This window comes from Canis aureus, chromosome 32 (assembly GCF_053574225.1).
Source record: "Canis aureus isolate CA01 chromosome 32, VMU_Caureus_v.1.0, whole genome shotgun sequence".
Classification (NCBI taxonomy): Eukaryota; Metazoa; Chordata; class Mammalia; order Carnivora; family Canidae; genus Canis; species Canis aureus.
In genome coordinates, this window is record NC_135642.1 from 34,029,248 (window position 1) to 34,052,534 (window position 23,287).

At 54.9% G+C, this 23,287-nt stretch overlaps 1 protein-coding gene across 2 annotated transcripts; it reads left to right on the forward strand.

Annotated features, from left to right (window-relative positions):
• The first annotated feature begins 568 nt into the window (after nucleotides 1-568).
• On the forward strand, nucleotides 569-22,902 carry PLEKHO2 (pleckstrin homology domain containing O2). Of its 2 annotated transcripts, XM_077881478.1 has the most exons (6): nucleotides 569-727; nucleotides 6,585-6,734; nucleotides 10,981-11,097; nucleotides 15,866-15,970; nucleotides 17,437-17,535; nucleotides 19,973-22,902. In XM_077881478.1, exons 1-6 carry the CDS (start codon nucleotides 716-718, stop codon nucleotides 20,984-20,986), a joined length of 1,497 nt encoding a protein of 498 aa, XP_077737604.1. In that variant the 5' UTR covers nucleotides 569-715; the 3' UTR covers nucleotides 20,987-22,902. The 2 variants fall into 2 exon arrangements, with proteins under 2 accessions (XP_077737604.1, XP_077737605.1); XM_077881479.1 differs by lacking the exon at nucleotides 15,866-15,970.
• The last annotated feature ends 385 nt before the right edge of the window (nucleotides 22,903-23,287 follow it).

Genomic DNA, 23,287 nt, shown 5'->3' on the forward strand with positions numbered 1-23,287 from the left:
GGAGCCTCTCGGTGCCCCCGTCTCTGGGCCGCCCAGGACGGCGCGGGCTAGTCGGGCAACCTCAGCCCTCCAGGGTCTGCAAACCTCAAAGGCGCAAACCGCCGGCGCCTCGGGCGCTCGCCGGTCCTGCCGCACCCGGGCCCGCCCCCGGGCCCCGCCCGCGTCCCTCTCGTCCGCCTCTGGCCGGAAGCCCCCTCCCCCTCCCTCCGCCCTGTCCCCGCACCCTCTGTCTCCTCCCAGTCCCTCTCCCCGGGCGGGTCGGGGAAACCTCTCTCCGCCCCGTCCCTCCCCCTTCCTCCGTGCGGGCTCCTGGGTCCAGTCCCCAAACCCACGCCCGGCCCCGCCCCGGCCCCGCCCCGCCCCGCCCCCACAGGCCCCGCCCCCGCATCACACAGGCCCCGCCCCTCGCTTCCCGCCCGGGCCCCGCCCAGACTCGCCCCGCCCAGGCCCCGCCCACACACAGGCCCCGCCCCCCTCGTTTCCCGCCCCGGCCCCGGGCCTCCCAGCGCCGCTACTCCCCTCCCCGGGCCCCGCCCCTTGGCCCCCGGAAGCCTCTCCCCGCCCCCAACCCCGCCCCCCCGAAGTTTCTTGGGCCCCCGGCGGCCCGCGGGACAGAGCGCAGAGAGCCGCCGCCCGGCTGCTGTGGATGGCGGTGGCGGAACCCGCGCGGCGCGGGGAGTGAGCGGCGGAGCGGCGGGGCTTGAGCGGACTCGCGATGGAGGAGGAGGTGAGGGCCGGGCCGGGCCGGGCCGGGCGGGGGTCCGGGGCTGGGGTCTTCGGGCCCCTCACTTTTGTTGAGGTCGCAGGCTCAGGCCCCTGTTCCAACCAGCCTCCCTCTCTCCGGACTCCGGACACCCACCCCCGCCCCCACCCCCACCCCTCCCCGGGCAGAGCCTAGGCAGGAGGAGCAGGGGCCGGGGTAGGGTTCCGCGGCCCGCACTTCGCAGACCCAGCCTCCTCCGTTCTGTCTTTGGCTTCTCTCAGCCACTGTGGGCATCGCGGTGGTTATTGTTCCCATTGGATTGACGGAGACACTGAGGCGCTGGTCAGTTAACGACTTGCTGGAAGTGGCTTGGGTTACTGGCCTCGAACCCGGTTACGGTTCACACCCCGTGCTGGCCAGGTCTGATCCTGGGGGGGTGGTCTGTTGGTTTTGGAGTCCCTGTCTCAAGATTCCTTGACCGTGTTCAGAAGTTGCCTTTCTCTCCCCTCTGTAAGTACCTGTGACCCTCTTTCCCCTGCTCTCTCCCTTGCCCCAGAGTCAGGCCCACATAGGGGCTGATCCAGGCCCGCGCCTTCCCCACGTCCTTGGGAGGGCCAACTCCCTGGAGCAGCTGGGAGACTGGAGCAGCAGTGAGGCCTCTTGATCTGTCCTCTTCCCCCTCAGGACCCTCTTAGTCTGGAGTAGGGTCAGGCACTCATGACCCCCTTACCCCTTCACTTGTAAACTCAGTTCTCCCAGCAGCCCCATCATAGAAGCACACAATGTGAGCACTTAATGTATACCTGTGGAATGAATAAATTAGAGCCAGGACCTGCGGAGTCTCAAGGACTGCTTCTTGTCCCCTGAGGGGCTCTCAGCTTTTGCCCCTCCCAGCTCTAGGGAAGGGGATGTGTAGGCCGGGAAGGGTGGAGAGGAAAGATGAAGCTTTCACTCTTGGGGCAACCCTGGCCGGCTGGGGAGCCCTTGGTGGACCACATTGAATCTCCATCAGTTATACCTCCCCATTCCCCCGGGGCCACTGTTTGTCAGGGTTCCCTCTAGGCCAGGCCCTGCATTTCTGTGGGATGGTAGATAAGTCACTTCCCCTCTCAGCCTGCATTTCCTCTTCTATGAAATATAGGGCTTGGCCTCCTCTCCAGGTCTTGTGTGATTGTGTCCCCTTCCCTCAGAGTGGGTGGAAGTAGGGGGCAAAGTTAGGCCACTATGATTTGCTGTGGTTTCTTGCTGACAGGGGTGGGGCTGCCCTCCCCCATTCCAGGCCCCTGCTGAGGGTTGGACTGTCTGGTTGTGGCCCCTCCCCTTCTCCCAGAGGATGTGGGACAGGATTACTCCATCTCCTGATCTGTTCTGGCCCCCAATTAAGGGAAGTTCTCCTGGGGCCTCCTGGGCCGATGGTTTGTCTCGTGGTCAGCCCAGCCCAGTCCTGTACTCGCTCTGGTTCTGAGTTTCTAATATTGCCATTTACTGACTCCCAGATGCCAAGAGCTCCCCACATACCTGAGCCATCTAAGGTCTTGGTCACCTCCTCCCCTCATAGTCAGGGGCTCCCTATCTCCTACCTCCCCTTAGGCATTCCTAATTCTCTTCCTCCCATTTCTTCTAATCACTTCTTTTTTCTGTAAGTCTCAGTGCCCATCTTTGTTTCTCTAAACCACCTCTTAGATCATAGTCACCTGCTCTGCCCCATGACCTCAGGCTGGCCTCATCACCCTATTCCCACATAGCTGTTTTTACTCTCCCCCTAGCTTAGAGCTTCCTCCTGGTGCCCCAGCTACCCTGGTGCCAAGCCCCTTGAGCGTCAGTTGCCTCCTCTATGCAATAGCTTGGTAGTCCTCGTCAGTCTGAGGCTTACTGAAGAATTGTGGGTCTGGGCACTGGGCGTTTGTGCCTTTGAGTTCTCAGGGCCTCAGTTTCCTCATCCATAAAATAAGAGAGGTGGGCAATCCACAAACGTGATGATACACATGCAAAAGTTTTTAAAACTGCAGATGTCGTGGGATATTGTTTTTGCCACTGGAGTAAGGTTGAAAAGCCCAAACCAAGGCTTTCTTTCCTGTCTCTGCCCTGGGGTTCTCTCCTTGCCCCCCTTTCCCTCTCACAGTCATGACTTTCCTTGGCTCAGCCTCTAGTGGCTCCGGGCTGCCCATTTGCCCATATCCCTCTAGAGAGAGGCAGGGCAGTGTCCTGTCCCAGCCCTGGTTTTGTGACCTTGAGCTAATCTCTTGCCCTTTCTGGGCTATAGTTTTTCATTCGATAGTGAAGGGGTTGAGTATAGGGTCTTTGATACCTTTTGTGGCCTTCCTTTTCCTGTGGGTCACCCCAAGCCCTTACTACCAGGGAGCTAGGGCTGAGGTTTCCCTTTGGGTAGGTCCTGTGTTCCCCCCAAAAGGCTGGAGCCTGCACAGGCAAGGGATGCCCTCCCCACCTCCACACTGAGGACTTTTCTTGTGCAGGATCTATGCTGCCCCCCATCAGACTGGAAGTTGCTTCTGGGTAGAGAGCGTATGCTTCCTCTTTGTTTGCCCCATCCCAGCCTTTGACCCAGTGGGTTCTTAGCGGGGTCTGGTCAGTACATAATTGGGTTTAGTTAAAGGGCAAAGGTCCTAAGCTACCTGTGATGTGAGGTGCCAGCAAGGTCTCTTCTACTTGTCTCTATCTGTCTGTCATGGCCTGTCTTGTGGCTTTCCACCTGTTCCCTTCTGTGCAGAGGGTTAGGGTGACTGGCATCTTTTTCTTAAAGGAATGACCCAGAGATCCCCCCCCACCTCAGACAAAGTGGAGCCTGGCTGGTATTCAGGGGTGCCTCAGAAGCTGCTCACAGTGGGCAGGGGAAGGTCTGAGTGAGGATGGGTAGGAAGAGAGAGGGTGAAACAGGAAGAGCAGTGGTCAGCTGGTCAATAAGAAGAGAGGAGGCTGAGAAACTGGGCTGAGCAAGACAAAACCTTCCCTGTGAGCCCTGCCAGGGGGAGGGACCACTTATTAAAACTTACTGGGGCATAGCCAGGCCCCCTGGTGGGAGTGTCTGAGGGGCAGAGAGAGGGCCAGGGTAGAGGGTGGCAGGCAAGCGGGATTCTGGTCTTCAGCCAGGCCTCCCTTTTGGGAGGCTGATTCCTGACAAGGAGACCTTGCCCTGGGCTTTGGTTCATGCTACCTCCAGCCCCTCGGTTGTCACTCCCCTCTATCCCCCAAGTGACTTCTTGTCTCAGTGCCGTCCTGTTGCCACCCATCCCTAAAGGCCTTGGACTTGCTTCTTTCGCTGACTCAGTCATAGTATTCACTGGGCGCCGCTCTGCTACACCCCATGAGAGGACAGTGGTTAAGGCACAAGCTTCCAGTCTTGCCCCTCGGGAACTTCCAGCTGACAGGAAGTTTTCACAGGTCAGACAGTGGGTAAAGCAGGCAGGGGAGGTCACAAAGGGAGGGAGTTCAGAAAGGGGTGTGAGATCCCATGGGGTGGTGGGTGGGCCCCTGCAAAGCAGGAGGCAAGTTTGGAGCTCAGCAGTGGGAAACCAGGCAGGAGCTTCATGGTCTGCAGTCTCTACTGCTTTGTTCCAGAGAGACTGAGAATCAGCAGACCTAGGAAGTGGCCAACAGCATTGTAGTTGCTGATGGAGGGGTGTGAAGTGTGGCATGGGGTTATACATCTCCCACTTCTTCCTCCTAGCACTGGGCGTGGGCCAGCCTGCAGGGTTCACTGAGGGGGATGAGGCCCCTGCTGGTCATTTAGCTAATGGGGGCTGAACACAGGGTCTCTGGTATTGTGAGTGGTACATGATAGGACGTGAGAGGGTTGAAGCGTGCTGAAGTCCCCTCTTTCTCTGGTCAGGGTGGCTCATAACTGGCCTGTAGACAAGTCTCCCACTTCTTCATTCTTCCATCCAGGAAGACCCTTTGGGACCATCTCACTTTGCCATTCCATCTGCCTTCTACAAGTTTCAGAGAGATGATGAGAGGCATGCCACATTCCTGGAGCTCCTGGGGTGACGAAGCCCAGCAGCTAAGCCCAGAAAGGATTTCTCCTGAATTCTGAACCAGGCCCAGGGAAAGGCTCCCTGATTGCCAGAGAGGATGCCAATGACAACAACAGTGATAATGATAGCTACCATTTCCTAAGTTTAGGGTATTCTAGGCACTGCTTTATATGCCATATTTTTATTCAACAAACATTTATTGAGCACCTACTGTATGCCAGATGCTATCAAGGCATTGGGGATATTGCAATAAACAAAAATCCTTGCCCTCGTGGAGTTAAAATCCTTGCAACTTCTGTTATATCTTCATTTCACAGATGAAGGAACTAAGGCTTAGAGAGGTTAAGTGGCTTGTCTCTGGTCTGTGTGACTGGGGCTTCAAAGCTGACTCAACCACCAGAGTGTGCAGTTCAGAGGGGTGGGGCCACAGTGAGAACCAGGCTGGGGCTCCCCTGCCATGATAGAGAGCAAGGAGGCAGTGCCCTGCCCAGCCCCCAACAGCTCACCACACTTCTGCCCGGGCTTGTCCTTCCAAGGGCAGCTGTGGCCACAGGGTATCCCTGGGGAGAGGCGTGCTCCTTTTAACTGGGGCCCCTTTTTTGAACTTTATGTAAATTATAAAGTAGTCAAAATTAGTCAGTGCTAATTTCCTTCTAGCATCCTCTAGATTTGACAGGCTCTTGACCTTCTCTCTTCTACCCTCCCCTTCACACTCACTGCTGTGGGCCCCAGTCACTGAAGCAAAGTGGTTAGCAAATTGGTGTATTTTTATTTTCCTTTCACAGATGTTTCTTGAACATCCATTATGTGTAAAGGAACAGTGCTAGGGGCTGGGGACAAGAGATAAATATGATCCCATCTGATAGGCATGTACCTGACACCCAGCAGATAAATTGAGGGCCACAAGATGTCAGTGGCTGGCCTGGAGGCTCCAGGGTGGCTGCCCATGTCCAAAAAGAGGGTTCAAGTTTATCTCCTGTACCAGCTTGAGGTTGAAGGCAGAGTCCTTGGAGCCCTTACTGGATGGATGGCCACCCCCCGAAACCCTGGCCTATAGTGGTGCTAAGAACATAGGGCCTCCTGCTTTGGGCCAGGAAACGGGCTGCAGACAGGGTTCTCCTGAAGGGCAGGGGTGGAGAGACAGATTGCCACCACGTGCCTTCTTCCTCCCATCCTTCTGCTCCTGCCTGAATGTCCTCTCCCCTGGGATGCCTTCCTGGGCCACTCAGACCTGAGCCAGGTCCCCACTGTCCTCTTTCACTCCTTCACGCCCCCTTCACTGTTCCCTTCATAGCATTTCATGCTTGTTAATGTATTTATGCCTGGTGTTTGTTTGGCTCCTTCTTCCCTGCATTGCCAGCTCTATGAGGACAGAGACGCGTTAATTTGATTCTTCTCTGCTTACTCCAGCACCTGTGACGCTGTAGGTGCTCAGTATAGCCTTTCCTCGACTAGTTAAATGAATCCACGAGAGACAGAGTGGAGCTGAAAGAACACGGGATTTGAGACCTGGCTTGAGTTCTGGATTTGTCCCTCTCTCTGTGTGACTCTGGCAAGTCATCTCCTCTTTGAGCTTCAGCTTGCTGTACCCTGTGGATAACGATGCTACTGCCTCAGAGAGTAGTTATATGGGTTAGGTGGGATGATGTGTGTGCAACGTAATCTGGTAGCTCAGTACTGACGTGCCTGTTGCTGTTATTCTTGTTGCTACCCTTATGACTGTTCTTTCTGATACTGGATTAAGAATCCCTGTCGTGGGGGTTTTGGGGAAGCTCATGTGGGAAGATATGAAGAGGTACCCAGCAGAAGGATACATCCCTTGTGTGGCCATTAGACTGTGGGGCCCCATGGCAGCAGCCCTCATGGCATGTCCTGATGCTATCTTACAGGGTGTGAAGGAAGGGGGCGAGAAGCCTCGGGGAGCGCGGATGGCGGACAAAGCTGGCTGGATCAAGAAGAGCAGCGGTGGCCTCTTGGGGCTTTGGAAAGACCGGTATCTGCTCCTCTGTCAGGCCCAGCTGCTGGTCTACGAGAATGAGGTAAAGACCCACCTGGCCGTGTGGTTGGGGGTGCTGGGGCAGGGGGCAAAGGAATGGTGGCCAGGAGGATCCCATAACTGGCCCTAGAAGACCTGCTCCACTTTTGACATACTGTGTAACTGGATTTGGTTCCAGACCTGACTCCCTGGGCGATTCCCTGATCTTCTCTGGGTCTCTGTGGTAGGAGGACAATACCTGTAGGTGCAAGTCTAGGGCTCTGGAAGGAGGGATTCTTTGAAGTGTATGTGTACAGAGATGTGCTTGTCTCCTCAGTGTATGTCCGTTCTGTAACTCCTTGTCACGGGGCTAGATGCCTTATAAATGAATGTTTCGGAAAACTAAAGCTTGTCCCATTCAGCAATGAGAGTAGAAATAAAACTGCACTCATGCTTGTCTGGGGCTCTTACATATCTCTCGTATAAGGCTCAGAGTAGTCCCATGAGAGTGTCATCATGTCCCAGAGGAAAATACTGAGGCCCAAGGGGGCTAAATGACTGCATCTCAGTGAATGAAGAAGTTGGGACCAAAACCAAATCCAGTGCTCTTTTCACCCATAGATTCTGGCAAGTAAATTCTAAACCTTATTTTCGGTGGAAATCCTCTAAAGCATGTTGAATATTCTCTGCCTTCCTCAAGAGAAGGTGTTGGACTAAAAGTGCGTCTTTACCTGGTAGCTCAGAGTCACCTATCATCAGACTATTCCGGACTGCAGACTGTACTTTTCAGCTTTTCTTTTTGCTTTTATGTCAAGTGCCAGTTGCCACTTTGGCTGTCCTTGTGCCTGTCCTGGTCCTCACGGCTTCCCACTTCAGTCTTGTGCCCCTTCTCATTTCAGTAGGCTCCGAACTTAACCAAGGATGTTAAAATTGTGTGTTAAGACTTGAAAGAGCTCTGGGTGAAGATCTGAGGAGGAGAGGTGGCTTTTGCATGTAGATGCTGTTTGTGTTCTGGGACTGAGGCCATCAGAAGGCCCATCTGTGGAAAATGGGCTGTCACTGTGTGCCTTTGACAGATGGAAGAACTGGCCTGGAGGCAGAAGAAGAGGGATCCTTCCTCCTCCCCACCATCCTTTCTCAGCATCCCTCAGGTTATCTTGGCAAACTCCTAACTGTCCCAGGCCAAGAAAGGTGGGGCAACCTGTTCTGACTGTTTAGAGGAACTGCCTTTGAGAAGCACCTTGCCTTTCCTGCCCAAGTCTCCAGGCTCATGGAGTTGGGGTGTCAGAGAAGCAGCTGGAATAGGATGAGGCAATGAAATGTGCAAACAGCACCCCCCTCCCCACGATGTTCTATACTGCTGCTGTCACCAAATTAGGACGTGCTGTAACGGCAGGAGGGGGATTTTTTTTTTTTTTTATAAATAAAGGCAGTTGTCACAGCTTCCTTCGGTCCCAGCTGCCTTAAGAGTTGAGTGACAAGCCCCCAAGCTGTCAGCCTGTCAGGCACTGCCAGACTTGTCCTGGTCCCTCTCTTCACATCTGGCCACAAACTGGGAAGCAGGAAGGATTTCACATCCCATAAACACGAAACATCTAAATTATGCTTTTAAAAAAAAGTCACTATTAAAAACCTCAGTGCAATTTCAAGAACTTCACACTTGGGGGTAGGGAAGGTTGGCCCAGGAGCAGGAATTGAGAAATGCTTATTAGTTCAATTCCTCTTTCTGATGTAAGGAACTAGGCGAGTGCAAATGGCTCTTGGCTGTTTCTTCGCTGTCAGTGAGGCTGACATTCCACAAATGCTGCCCCCGCCCAGTACTGCTGGTTTATCCGTTTTTGTGAGCTGCAGAAGGGCCAGATGATTCAGCCTCTCCGGTGGAGAGGAAGCCCAGGTCAGGCAACCCTAGTGAGCCGGGTGGTGGGGGATGGACTGACTTTTCGTTCCCAGACAGAGGAGGGTATGTTTGGGCCAGTAGTTGTCCAGTTGAGGGAGGCCTGTGCGCTTGGCACAGGTGAACTGCTCTCTCTGGGACCAGGCATCCTTCCCCAGGCAGCTTCCTTTCTCTGGATGCAGGTAGGAGGGGACATCTTGGAGCCTCACACTGGGGTCAGGCCTTCATTCCAGCAAACAAGTCCTACGTGTGCCCCTCTTGAGGGCTACCTTTCCTAGGGCGCTGTAGGGGGACAGAAGGGAGAGCAGACAACATGCAGCACAGGGCAGGGAGAGATGCCTGGCAGGGAGGTAGGACTGTTCTTCCCATGGCAGGATGGCCCCAGCACCTCATACAGTGCCTGTGCCTGGCAGGTGCTTTGTGGATGGGGAACCTCAGAGGAGACCGAGCACCAAGGCTCAGGCTTGGGGGTGTGGTAGGAGAGCTTCTGGGAGCAGGTGATCTTACTAGCCCTTGTGTGGAATGAAGGAACTTGGAAAGGATTGGAGACTAGGGGTTGGAAAAAGATGCTTGGAAGCAAAAGTGGGCACAGACATTTAACTGAACCTGGATGGGAAGGATCAGGCCATCCTGGCCATCCATCTGTTCCCTTCCCCTGAGGGCCCAAACAGAGAGCAGGTTAACAATTATTGCCCTTGGCTATACCGTCATCTCCCTTGAAAAATACTGATGCCTGGGCTCCATCCCACAGAGGTCCTGATGAAACTGGTCTGAGATGTTGCCTGGGCATTAGGGTTTTTAAAGTTCCCAGGTGCTATCAAGGTTGAGAACCTCTGTTCTACAGAACATACATCAGAATAACCTGAAGTGCTTGTTCATTGTCAGATTGTTAGGCCCATTCTCCCTGTAGTTATGATTCAGGAGAGATGAGGCCTGAGAATTTGCATTTCTAACAAGTTCGCAGGTGGTGCTACTGCTGGCCCAAGTACCACACTTGGAGGGAGGTCACACTTGGAGGACTGATACAGAGCTACCTGTTGGCTAAGACCTTGATCACCAAGCCCCTAACTGTGGCTGGGAGGAGTGTTGTGCGCTAGAAAGAGCTCTGGCCTGGGAGGCAGGAAGTAGGTTTGCATTTGGCCCTGCCCCTTATATTTGTGTCTGTGCCCCTTGGGCAAATCAGTCCACCACCAGGCCTCATTCTCTTCCTGTATACAGTGAAGCGAATACAGAGGCTCTAGGCTTTCAGAGTGACTGAGAGGCTCAGGAGAATCAGAGATGCAAAAGTGCTTGCTAAGTGTCAGGAGTTCTTAACATATGCAGATTATCATGGAGGGAAATCACGGCATTTCCTCTGCAAACAACTGAGTCACTGCCTCTCGGATATTCCACCAAAAACTGCAGAGCACCAACGTAGTCCCTGGTGGGTGCTCTTGCTGGCTCTTTGAGTGATGTCCAATAGCAAGCATGTCCTTAATTTGTTGGCCAGCCTCTGGGGCAGCTCTCTCCTCCAACCCCCACCTCCAAGACACAGTGTCCCTGGACACTCAAGAGTGAGAATGTAGCACACTGAGAAATCGTCCCAGCTGGGTCTCCCCTGGAAGAGGAAGGAATTGACCCAGGCAGCTTGCTAGAAAGGCACCTGGTAGGTAGAGCCCACATGGAGAAGATACTCCAGTGCCAGGGCTGGCGGGCAGGAGGGCAGCTCAGCCAGGGTCCAGGGCTGGCCCAGAAGAGGCTGGCCACTGGTTTTCTTAATGATGGGGCTTCAGGATAGCAGGCTACCCTGCTATCCTGAGGGGATTGCTTTTGAAGGAACCCTTGCCCTCTCCATTTTGCAGGCCAAGGAAAGTGGCCTCTCCACCTAGCCAGGGGTTGGTGGAGGAAGATGCCAAGTCAGTTCAGGATCATTGTGGTAAAAGCAGGGCAGGCAGCCCAAGTGTGCCTGGTTCACACTTCCCTCTGTGGCCCTGCGTAGAAAGTCTTTTCTTTGTTTTTCTCATTTTGTGACATCCTGCTCCCTCTTCCAGGCTACCTCTTCCACAAATCTCTGCCTGGCCTCTTGGCCTGCATGGACTCCCAGGTTTTCCTAAGTCTCTCCAGCTTCCCCTGTGTCCTCCTTTGGCCTTAGGCATTTGAGTCAACCCTGCTACCCACCTCCGGGCTGGGTGCCCCATTTCTCATGTGGATGCTAAGCCTTAAGGGCATCCCTCCAATCAGCATGGACAACACCATCTACTTGCTGGGGGGTCCAAATACCACATCTTTTGGTGATTGATTGGCAGCCCAAGGTTGCCTTCCGACCGAGTGATGCCTTCACTAACTGATATCGGAGTCTGAGGTGGGGCCTGGGTGTTTGAGGGTCTGGGTGTGTCTGGCTCTCACCAATCCATGTCCCCTCTATCTCCCTCCCCAGGACGAGCAGAAGTGTGTGGAGACAGTGGAGTTGGGCAGCTATGAGAAGTGCCAGGACCTTCGTGCCCTCCTCAAGCGGAAACACCGCTTTATCCTGCAGCGATCCCCAGGGAACAAGGTAGGGCTATGCCCACTGCTGTCTGACCTCCCTCCAGGCCTTGGTTGGTTTGGGAAGATCACCCCTCTCTCTAAGGCAGGTCAGGCCCCTGGATATAGCCTCTGGAGGGTCTCTGGAGTGTGGCTGAGGTTCAGACCCAGGGGCTGTCTCAGGTTGGACCTTTTGCTCATTTTGGCCTGGAGTCTCCCCAACCCCTAGTTGATAGAAGATGCATTTAGGGCTCTGCTGAGAAATCTGGTCCCCTCTTCCCATCCAGGCTCTGGGGCCTCCTTCCCAGGCTGTAGTTGGGGGTGGGGCCCTTTGCCTGCCCCCACACCCTGGACACATGAGGTGCAGGCCTGAGACAGCAAAGTGGGAGAATGAGCCCTTCTGCCCACCAGGCCTGCAGTAAGTACCCTGATATCATCTGGGGCAGAGGGGAGGCTGTGACCTCCGCTTCATCTCAGGCCTTCGTGGGTGGGCCACCCTTTCTGCCTACATTCTGGACTCAGTGCTCAGACCTGCAGCCCCCACCTTTCCTCCCTTTGCACACTCCCTTCGTGGCTGAAGCTGGAGAAGGTCTCTTGCCTGGGAGGTTCTTCCCCTGGGACATGCTGTGTGTGTGTAGATGATGTTTGCTGTTTGCACCACATTTCTCTGGCAGGGATTCTGGGTGGGTGTTGATGCATGGTATAGTTTCACAGATGTCAGGAAGGAGTTCAGATTTGGGGCTGGCGGGCGCAGCACCTCTTCAGCTCGCTCCCATCTGCAGCTGGGCCCTGCCTCACCCCAGCCCCTGCACGTCACGCAGAGCCTCACAGAGTGAGTCTGAGTCACAGAGGCTGGGGGTTGGGGAGCATCTGGTCTGGGCCTGCTGGAGACCATTCTGTTCTCCCCCAGCTTTAAGGGCCAGGAGCCTAAGTCTTCTGATCCCCAGGGCTCTGGGCCCCAGAGGAGGCTGTGATGTGTAACTCACTAACCCTTTGTCCAGCTGCACAGCGGGTGGGGCACAGGGGCAACTGGAGCTCTGAGAGTTGGGGGATGAGTCCAGGTTTGTGGTGTTGAGACAGTTCATGGGGCTAGACCCAGGTTCCACTTGACCTCTGCAGCTCAGGGCTCTCCAGAAGAGGAGAGCCATATTTTGTCTTTCAGTTCCGTTAGCCCCCTCCCTGCTCTGGAGACCTACTTTCCTCCCCGAGCAGGCACTGTCCGTTGGGTGTATGTGTGTGTGACATGCAGAGCACGTTATGTGTGGTCTGGCACGTGTGTGAACCTCTTTATATGCAGGTGAGTGTTCACCTGACCGTGGATCTGTCGGGGTCTCTGTGTCTCTGAGTGAGCTTCTGTGATGTGGAGGGGCTAGGGCCATGCTGCTCTGTCCTCTGCCAGTGCTGTTCTGTGGGCTGCCCCCTTCCCCAGCTCTGCCGATCAGCTGATGGTGGGCTTGGGTGAGTTGGGCCCAGCTCAGGGTGGGCTCTCACCTTCAGAGAGGTCTGTTTGTGCAGCTGCATTCTTAGCTGCTTTGGCCTACACCCTCCCTCCTTCCACCCTCCTATCCTGCCAAGAGTTGAAGTCTGCTCCCGGTGACTCTGGGAACAGGATGATAAGTTGGGGAGATGGGGCTATGGAGCAAGTAGTGGGGGCTGAGGATGGTGGGGGGACAGCACATCCTGTTCCACTCCCCCTGACTCTCACCGCCTGAGGAACTGCTATGGGGAGCACAGCTCTCCAGAAGTCAGATAGCGGACGGCCCAGAGCACCATGGCCCCGCATCCTCTCACCCTCCTTTCCTATCACCCTGGGTGTTCCCCACCCTCAGGGAGGCCGCCTGCCGGCCAGGAGGTCACATGACCCTGGCTGTCTGGTCCTGAGGCCTTTTTTTTTTCCCCCTCTAATCAAATAAACAAAGACTCCAGTGTCTTGCATGGCCCTCTCCCCCTGCCTCCCATCCCCACGCCCTTGCCATGAGGTCACAGGCGGACGCTGCCAGGAAGCAGGGTGGCCTAGCTGGGCCTTGCTGCCCTGCTGGTCTCGGCCAGTTTGGCCCGTTCCTCTTTCCTGCTCCCTCTCTCCCCCTCCCACTTTTTTCCTCCCTGCCATCCTGTCCTCCCTCCTTTCCCAGGCCATGTGGGCCTATTCTGTGGCCAGTCCCGTTAGCTGTGAGACTCCTAGCAGCGCCTGTGCCCCTTGGGCTTCTTGGAAGGGCTGGAGAGGGATGTGTGCGGCCTGTGGCTCTTCGGGACACAGGGCTGGGGGAGGAGCAAAAGGAACAACTTCTTGGGGTTCCACTTGAACCCTTCTGGTCCCCCTTGCAGAATGCCTGGCTCATTCAGCCAGGACAACAAGGTTCCTTAGAGTGGGACTGGGTCCCATTTAACTATGTATTCCCTCTCCTGGGGGATCCCTTTGGCTAGTATGTAGGTCTTCCTGAGGCCTTCTCCCTCACAGGGAGCAGAAGAGAACAGAGCCCCAGAGCCTGCCTCAGGGAAGCTGGCCAGTGAGGAAGGACTGCAGCTTGGGTTGGGCACAGTGGTTCTGATCTTGTCCTGTTGAGGCCCTGGGGAGTGAATAGGCCTGTATGTTGGGGTTGGTGGGACTAGAACTCTTTTAGCTTGACTCCCACCCAGGCCAGTGCCCCTTCTCTGCCCTATGCGTGTTTCATCTGTGGCTGAGTTCAAGTGTGTGGCTCTGCAGCTCCCCGGCATGCTAAATCCTGCATTAAGCAGGGGCCCCACCATCTCGAGGCCTGAGAAGGAGCAGCAGCTGGGCTCCAAGGGGCTGGCCCGGGGCCGCCTTTCTGGCAGCCCCATCACAGGGTTGGGTGGGCCCTTGCAGAGCCTGGATGTAGCCACTGGCCCTCCCTGAGCCCCCGATAGCCCTGGTGGCTGGACTAAGAGGCAGTTGCCAAGGTGCCCTGGGGCTTCTGACTTAACTGCAGATCTGCTGCCAGGATCGAATTTATCCTGGTCATGCAAATGAGCATTTGGCTGTGCCTGGCATGGGGAGGTGGGTGGGACCCAGGGCCCTGTATGAGGAGGAGGAGGCGGCAGCCAGGAGGAAGTTATATAACGAGGATGCTGCGGGGGCCAGGCGGACTGTGGGGTTACATAACGTTGAGGGTGGCAGGAGGGAAGGCGCTATCTAACACCACAGCAGGGGGATGGGCAGGCTGGCAATCCGCCCAACAAAGAACTAGGGCATCTTGAGGTCAGAGTGGGCAGTGGCCCAAAAACGGGGCAAGGGAGGGAACTGTGGGCCAGTTCATTCATTTTTTTGGCTCATTCATACAGCAACTATTTGCTGAATACCTACTATGTGGCCCTGGCTTTAGTCATGTTTAATTCCCTTGGCATTGCTTTGGGAAGGCATGATCCCTTTATCCAGATGAGGAAACTGGGACTGTTTTGTCAGAAGGAAGGCAATGGTGATAATTCTTGTTACTGAGCACTTACTCTGTTCCCAGCTCCAGATTCAACACTTTATTTTTATTTATTTTTTTTAAGATTTTATTCATTTGAGACTGAGAGATACAGAAAGAGAGAAAGAGAGAGAGAGAGAGAGAGAGAGAGAGAGAGAGAGACTATGAGCAGGGGGACAGGTAGAGAGAGGGAAAAGCTGAGCTAGGAGCCTGACATGGGGCTCAGTCCCAGGACCCAGAGATCATGACCTGAGCCGATGGCAGATGCTCAACCATCTGAGCCATCCAGGTGCTCCGATTCAGTACTTTAGATATACATCTTATCTTCACAGCTCCATGGGGCAGGTTGTAGTGGTCTTGGCCTTTTACAGATGAAGGAACTGAAGCCCAAGGTCAGCCAGCTGTAAGCGACATTCTGCTAATATGTCCACCAAGCAGAGTGGCCCTTCAGTTTATGTGGCCTTGCTACTTCTACCATTTCCTTCCTGACTTGGGGCCTGGCAGGGAGAGGGCTCTCTGAACAGCCTTCTGATTCTTTTCTTTTTTTTTTTTTATGATTTAAATTTTTTTTTTTTTTAATTTTTAAGTAATCTCTATAGCCAATGTGGGCCTCAAACCCACAACCCCGAGATCAAGAGAAAAATGCTCCACCGACTGAGCCAGCCAGATGTCCCTCTCTGATTCTAATGTAGATGCTGGGAGCTCCTGCCTGAGATGAGAACCCTGGTGTGGGGTGAGGTGTAGAGTCAGGTGTCATGGGATTACTTTAGGTCACCTTGGCCAAGTCTCATCCCATCTGTGAGCCTCTGTTTCCTCATCTCTATGATGAGGGAATTGGAATTGACCCCCAGTGCCCTTTCTCTTGTATAGTCTATGATTCAAGGCCAGAAAGGAGACCCTAGGACTTTTTCACTTGGGCAAGGCTGAGTGGGGGACCCCAGGGAAGCTGCATTTGGCCCTGGTTCCATGGGGTTTTCACGGATGAACACCCTCCCTACCTTTCACCTCTGTCATGGTACTAAGCCTGGTGTGCATGTAGACTGGGACAACTCCTATTTTATGGAGAAAACAGGCAGCTCGTCTAGGGAAATCACATGGAGTAGACCAGATAGTGGCTTTTTGTACAGGGCAAAACAGATTCGAATCCAAATCTCTGGTAGCATCATGTTGACACCCAACCCCTTCTCTGCTGGATCCATCTCCTCCCCTTCCCTGAAGCCCCATGTCTGTCTGTTGTGGAGGTCATTTCAGTTTGCTCCTGGCCAGATGTGCCAGGGCAGACTTTGGGATCTGGGATAGGAATCTTCCTTAAGACCCCACATGTGAATTTTGTTAAACATCTGCCATCCATCCCATCCATGCCCCCTGTAGGTCAGCGACATCAAATTTCAAGCAACCAGTGGGGAGGAGAAGGAATCCTGGATCAAAGCCCTCAATGAAGGGATCAACCGAGGCAAGAACAAGGCTTTCGATGAGGTGCGATGCAGTCCTGTGGATGGCTCCATGTCCTCTTTCCCACTATGTGTGATCTCAGAGAGGATCCTGCCCAGCCCACTTCACACAACTCTTTGATTATGTCACTGCTACAAATACTATTGTTACCTCACCTAATACTTACAACACACCCCTCAGAGCAGATGATAGTGTACCCATTTTAAGGATGAAGAAACTGAGGTGTCAGGAAATTAAAGAATTTCTTTTAAATTAAAAAATGAGTAAGTAGAATTTAGTGGTAGCCATGCATCCTTTCTAACCCAGCCTCAGCTGAAAACAGCAGGCAGGACGAGGCTGGAGGTGTCTGGGGGACTGAGCTGAGACCTTTCAGTTTGGCTGTCAAATTCAGGCCAGGCTGACTCTGGCCCTGGGCCTTCCCATCTGTCAGCAATGACCAGCAGCTGCCTGTACTGTGGTGTGACCTGTGGCAACAGTGGCTGTGATCAGGCTTGAGGTAGTCAGGGTGTTCCATGGGGCCAGATCTCCTAGGGAGGATTTGTCTTTGACATCATGGATTCGTAGCTATTTGGGCTAAAGTGGACCTAGGGGCCACCTAAGCTGACCCCTTGGATTGCAGAAGACTGAGACCTAAGGGAAAGAATCTTCCCAAGCAAGTCTCTCTTAACACTCAGGTCTCCTGACTCACAGCCATGGTTCCTATAACATGTTTTATGAGACTGTGTTATGCTCAGCTCTTCACTAGCTGGAGAAAATGTCCCCGTTTCGGTGGTGAGGGGTGATGGGACATAGCATGGGTATTGGAGGCCAGTCTTGGTGGAGCAGTCAGGAAGGAAGACTATTGAACCTCGCCCCAGCCCCCACCCGGGGTGGGCCTGACCTTGAGCCTCACCTAAGGGTTAAAGAGTCTTAGCCATACTCTCCATCAAGGACAGGCTTCAGAGTCTGGATTTCCCATGTGAATCCTACTTACTCTGGCTTCCCAGCTACTCCTACCTGTCTTTCCTTACATCAGAGAGGATATGCTGTCTTCTAGATACCCTAGCCCAGAGGGTTATCTTTCCCGGGCTATCCCAAAGGGACCTGGGAAAGTGACTGGGGCTGTTTTCTGGAAGCCAGACACCAGGGGATCATGGGCTGCTTTCTCCCTGTTCCCCCAGCTAAGCATAACAGCAGCCTTGGGCTGCTTGTGTATATTTGCAGTAGACTGAAGGGCAAGGGCTCGTAGCCCGTATCCAGGCAGAAAGACTGAGGCAGAGAGGATGGCTCCAGAGAGGGAGAGCCGCAGACTGCAGAGAGATGACAGGCAGTGTAGGGACAGGAAGAAAAGCAGAGGTCCAGACACACAGATGCCTCCAGGAGAAGACCAGTGGTGGGGCCCTGACCCTCTAATGGAAAGATATAGGTGTAGACCCAGCCTCTGAGTCGGGTTAATGCCTGGGCATTTCTTCCTCTCCCTGGTGGGCACTGACCTCATTCCTTCTGCCCAGGTAAAAGTGGACAAGAGCTGTGCCCTGGAGCATGTGACACGGGACCGGGTGCGTGGGGGTCAGCGGCGCCGGCCACCTACAAGAGTCCACCTGAAGGAGGTAAGAATTTGCCCCAAGACGTCAGTTAAGCCGGGGATCCCAGCTCCTCAGGGTGGCAGCCAAACTTGGGGCCACCTTTTCCCAAGGACTCGGAGTTGGGCCTTCCTGTGTGGTATACAGGGTGTTTGTGTGTTATATGTGTCTGGGGTGTAGATAGGCCTGCTTTGCTTGTTGAGTCTGCACACTGGCCTTATCCAGAGTTGGGACCTGAAGGAAACTGAGACCCTGAGGCTAGCCCCCCTGCCTCTCAGAGCTCAGCTTCCACCTGGAGAAAAGACCTGTCCACAGACTGCTCCAAGCAGAGTGGTGTGTAACTTCTGTACAGGGAGGGGGTCTGAGAGGCCAGGCAGGAGAGACCACAGAAGGGCCATTGGCCTTGGGTCGGCCCTTGAAGGATGTGGAGGGTTTCCATTGGCAGACTTGATGTGAGGGAGCTCCCTGGTGGAGGGAATGACCTGAGCTGAGGCAGGAGAATTTAGGGTATACCAAGTCCCTTTGACCAGGAGATGGGTCTGGGAAGGTGGGTTGAGGGGAGGAGACTGGGCAGGCCTTAAATGCTGGAGCTGAGGACAGAATGGATGGGAGGATGCGACCCAGAGGTCAGTTTGAGCCCCAGGGTATGGTGGGCTGGGTTGAAGGAGGGAAAGGCAGGGAGCCATGAAGAAGAGGGAGGAGGTAGGTCCTCCAGACTCCAAGAGGGGACAGTGGGAGAGACACTGGGCTTGTCACAGAATACAGGGCTAGAGGAGACAGACCAGACGGTGGGAGAGGGTTGTCCACAGGTGCCTCCAAGCCTGTCGATTGGGTGAATGGAGTGCCTGGGCACAGGGAATTTGGAAGAAGTTATGGGCAGGGTAGGGGTAAGGGAGGAGCCCTTTTGCAGACCAGTGTTACTGACGGGAGTGGGGGAAAGATTTTGGAGGCCAGGAAAGAACCTCCACAAATGCTACATTTCGGGGAGTGGGGGCCAGGCAGCAGAGAGCCAAAGACGAGGAAGCCACAGAGGCAAGCAGCACATCCAGAGGGAGAGAAGGGCACAGGACATGGGGCTTATCAGCTAGGTTGGCAGCCACAAGATACAAAGCAGGAGTGGGGAAAGGGGCAGGTGGTGACATTTACTGCATCAGTTTTCTCAGAGAAGGTGGCTTAGATTTGTCAAGGGCCGCAGAGCTGGGGGTGCCAGAGGAAGGGGACCAAGGTCACTGGAGAGTTTGTTTTTGAAATGAGACAGGCTGTTTGCGCCTGTCAGCTAAGGGAATAAAGCCTGTAGAAGGAAAGACTGACATAGCCAGAGAGAAAGGGAATGCCTGAGGGGAGGGCTAGGTGTTGGGGGAGGGCCAGCCTTGGACAGAGAAACCCTCAGAAGAATTTGGGGAGGGACTCATGTCCCAGTGACTAAGTGAGGATATGTGTTGGTCAGATCACCTGTGTGCATGGTGAAAGGGGGTGGGAGTCCTAGCCAAGACCTCCATCCAGAGGGACCTTGGCAGAGGCCTCCTGCCCAGTCCTGCTCCAGGGCCTCTGAGGCTCACTGGGAGGGTCTCCATGACCATGGGGCTGCTGGGTGTCCCCATGAGTCCCTGGGAGGGGTGGGGCAGCTGCCTACTTGGTACAGCTGTCCGCCCTTGGCAGTCAGCTGTGGTCTGGGGCCACCTCTGACGGCATGAGGAGAGTAGGAACTGGCCGCAGAACAGCTGGGCAGCCAAAGGCTGCAGAGATCTGGGCAGGAGGGCTGGTGGTGAGGCTGGCAGATCAGACGGCAGTCTCCGGGGGTAGGGGGGTGGAGAAGCAGACGTGAGTGGGCTCCAGACAACTCAGGAGACCGTGTTCGAGTCCTGGTCCCACTGGCCCCCTGGGTGGGTGGTTGCACAGATGGGATCCTCCCAAGGCCAGACAGCCAGAAAGAGGTCAGAAATGGAGCTGGAGGGCAGCCTGGGTGCCTCAGCAGTTTAGCGCCGCCTTCGGCCCAGGGCCTGATCCTAGAGACCCGGGATCGAGTCCCATGTCAGGCTCCCTGCATGGAGCCTGCTTCTCCCTCTGCCTATGTCTCTGCCTCTCTCTCTCTCTCATGAATAAATAAAATATTTTTAAAAAGAAAAAAAAAAAGAAATGGAGCTGGAACCGTGTCCCCTGCTGCCCAGGCCAGTATCATTGCCATTAAAAAGCAGTCTCTTTCATAGGCTGGGACACCAAGAGGACTAGGCTCTGACTTCCAGGCTTGTGACCTCCAAAACAGGGAGTTCTACAGTGAGGGAGAGGAGAGGATTCATCAGAGAACCCCTTTATCTTCTAATCACATGGCCCTGGAAGCCAGGGCCGAGAGTAGGGGGCTGAGGGCGTGGGCAGCCTGGATGGGACGGCTTGAGTACCCTGGTGGGTGGGCACTGACTCAAATGCCAGTCATCCAAGATGACGCCCATATGCTGTCCCCCGCCAGGTAGCCAATGCAGCTTCTGATGGGCTTTTGCGCCTGGACCTCGAAGTTCCAGACAGTGGGCCTCCGGTGTTTGTCCCCAGCAATGATGTCAGTGCAGCCCAGCCCCGGGAGATTCTCAGGCCCCCTGTGCCTCCTACCAAGCCTTCCTCAGCACCTGAGACGACCAGCCTTGGTGACAGCATGGAGACCCCTGCTGGGGAGAGAGCCCCATCTCCTGCCTCAGCAAGCTCGGAGTCCTGCTCTGGGAGCCGAGAGGACTCAGAGACTCCAGTGCAGGAGGACAGTGGCTCTGAGCAGCCCCCCAGCAGGGTCCTGCCTGACAAACTGAAAGTTAGCTGGGAGAATGCCAGCCCCAAGGAGCCCCCCGACTTTGAGAGTACAGAACTCCAGGTGCCCCGCTCTGAAACTCCTGAGGCTGTGCCCAGGGAGGGTGGGAAGCCCCCTACACCACCACCCAAGATCTTATCAGAGAAACTGAGAGCTTCCATGAGTGGGATGGGGACTTCTGGGCCAGCCCAGATTCCTGAGGCCTCTGAGACCTCTGCCCCAGCCCCAGCACGGATCTCAGTAAATGGCATGGATGACAGTCCTGAGCCAGTCAAGCCACCTCAGGCCTCGAGCGTCCTAGAAACTCCCTCAAAGGATGTAACAACACCCACAACACTGCCCCACTGGAACCTGCCATCTCATTTCCATCCCCGCTGCTCCTCCCTGGGGGACCTGCTTGGGGAAGGCCCCCGGCGTCCACGGCAGCCTGGAGAACGGCTGTATCGGGCCCAGCTGGAGGTGAAGGTGGCCTCAGAACAGACGGAGAAACTGTTGAACAAGGTGTTGGACAGTGAGCCGGCCTCTGGAGGCACTGAGGCATTGCTCAGCCAGGCTGTGGAGCAGCTAAGGCAGGCCAACCAAGTCCTACAGGAAATGAGAGATGTAGGAGAGCTGAGCCAGGAAGCACCTGGGCTACAGGAGAAGCGGAAGGAGCTGGTGACCCTCTACAGGAGAAGTGCACCCTAGGACCTGCTGGGCAGGGCATGGTCCCTCCTAGCCGGCCCCGTCCATCATAGCCCAGCCCTGCCAAGAAACATGCTTCTGCTCAGGCTGCAGAAGGGCCATCAGGCATGTTGGGGGTATGGCCAGGGCCTGCAGAGATTCCTGGTATCCTTCCTGCCCCGCCCTGGCCAGTGGTGCCAGGTGCCATCCAAGGCCACTCTCTGGCTGTCTGGCCCAGCCTCTGGGCTTGGACTGGGAGCACAGACTTGGTTGCTTGCATGGTTGTTCTGAACTGCCCCAGGGCTTTAGCACGGCACTTGGGGTTTCTGGGGGTGACATCTCTGCTTTCCACTCCCAGTAGTTTACATTCCTGACTTCTGAATAGAGCACAGCTGAGCCCCCACCCTGCAGCTCCCACGTCCAGATGTTCCCGGGCAGAGAGCCTTATGGCAGAGGCAGCTTCGAGCCATAACAAACCCTCTCCACCCACCTACTACAAGTAGCTGCCAGGGCCTTAGGTCCAAGCTGTAGGTTCTTCCCTCAGCTGAGTGAGACCTGGAATCCAGCTAGGGCCTGTGAAGGCAGGTGGGAGGCAGCTGGGTGAGAAAGCCATTTGATGTGTGGTTCTTCTCTGGACCTGTTCCCTATTCATCAGGCCTTCCCCTCTGGCGAGCTATGACTGGAGGACTCCAGGGTAGAGGAGGAACTCGAATAGTCTCCTAGTAGTCTCTACCCCTGGACAAGCCTATGTCCAGCCTTGCACATTTACTGTAGAGGTGAACCTGAGAATGGCTCTGATGTCAACATCAGAAAATCCTGTATATACTTCATTATAAATCAACCTTCAGAAGAGAAACCACCTCAAAACTTCTGTGCCTCCCCAGATGGGATTTATATCTGGGCCTCTGGTTCCTCCTCAACCCAAATAGGTCCAATACCCCAATCATTTCTTTGATTGGTGATGGGGGGTATGAAATAACTACCCTTTCCTCTCTTCTCACACCCCTCTGGCTCAGGCCCCAGATGGACTGCTCCTCCTGAACTTCCTAGGGGCATTTTCTTCTGTCCCTTTCCTGGTCCATGCCTGCAGCCTGAGCCTCTCTCTATCCGGCCTGCCCCCCCTACAATTGTCCCTGGCTCTCCGTCTAGGTGCAGAGGCCCTGAGGGCCACAGCCACCCTCCCTGGGGCCTGTGGGAGTAGGAGCAGCTTCTGACAGGTCTGCTCAGGGGGTTTCTGCATGCGCACTTTTATTTACTGAGAGAGGAGAGGGGAGGTCACAGCTGCATGCCCCGGCCTTTCTGTCCACTGCCCCATCACCAGTCGTGCCCACTGAGACCTGCCAGTGTGGGTCAATGCCTTCTTTACTGTACTTCTACTTTGTTCTTGAGGGTAGTGGCCAGGGGTCAAGAGGGGTAAATATCCATTCTGCAGCCTGTCCTGGGCAGGGTGGAGGTAAACAGTAATGTCCTGACTCATGAGCCCCCACTGACCTCCTCAAACTACACTCTGCAGACAAACTAGGTTCCCATGTCACAGTCTGCCTGTCCGTCTGCCTTCAGTATAAGAGCAAGAATGTCATCAGGTGCTCACGTCACATGGCCCCCTGCAGTGTTTTCTTGGGGAACAGCTTTCCCCCACTAGCAGCCTGGGCTGGCTGGGGCTTTAGCCATGTCACCTGTTTCCAGGGACTAGAGTCTCAGTTTCCTCCTCTGATAAGTGGCCAAAATGAGCAAGTAGCTCTGGGGCCACCTCAGTGACCTATGCCATTGGTTCCTATGGGGTCCCCATGCCTTGGTGGCCTGTGGCCCAAGGGGAAGGATAGAAAGATTGGGAATATGCAGGGGCTGCCTTGCCTGCCTCCTTGAGGAGGTTGGCCTTCCATGTCTTCTGTTATGAAGCGCCTTTCTTGAAGTTTGGCAATAAATCCCTTTTTATGGAACTTCTCTGCTGCAAGCCTGTTTGTTGGTGTGGGGATGGGCTCCCTGGCCTCAAGGAAGCAGAAGGTAGGTGGTGGTTGGTGAGTGGCATCACCAGTCCTTCAAGCTTCATTCTAGGGCTCACCTCCTATAGGCTGGGCTTCATCTTTGCTAAACTCAGCCAGGCTCTCTAATTTTACTCCCTCCCCACCCCCGCCTACATTATTTCTACAGGCTGGGAGCTAAGTGTCATAAGAAACAATGCTTTTCAATTTTCAGAGACGATTTGGAAATGATTTAAAACAGAACGATTGCAAGAATAAGAACAGTACGAAGAACACCCATGCTCTTTCAGACTGACCCACTGGGTTATCTTTTGAGTGCTTTCGGTCTTTAACATGTATAATT

Bases quoted from the DNA above. Each gene is read 5' to 3' on its own strand.
- PLEKHO2 (XM_077881478.1), top strand. The intron at 11,098-15,865 runs GTAGGGCTATGC...TGCCCCCTGTAG, and splicing joins AGCGATCCCCAGGGAACAAG to GTCAGCGACATCAAATTTCA. The intron at 17,536-19,972 runs GTAAGAATTTGC...GTCCCCCGCCAG, and splicing joins CAAGAGTCCACCTGAAGGAG to GTAGCCAATGCAGCTTCTGA.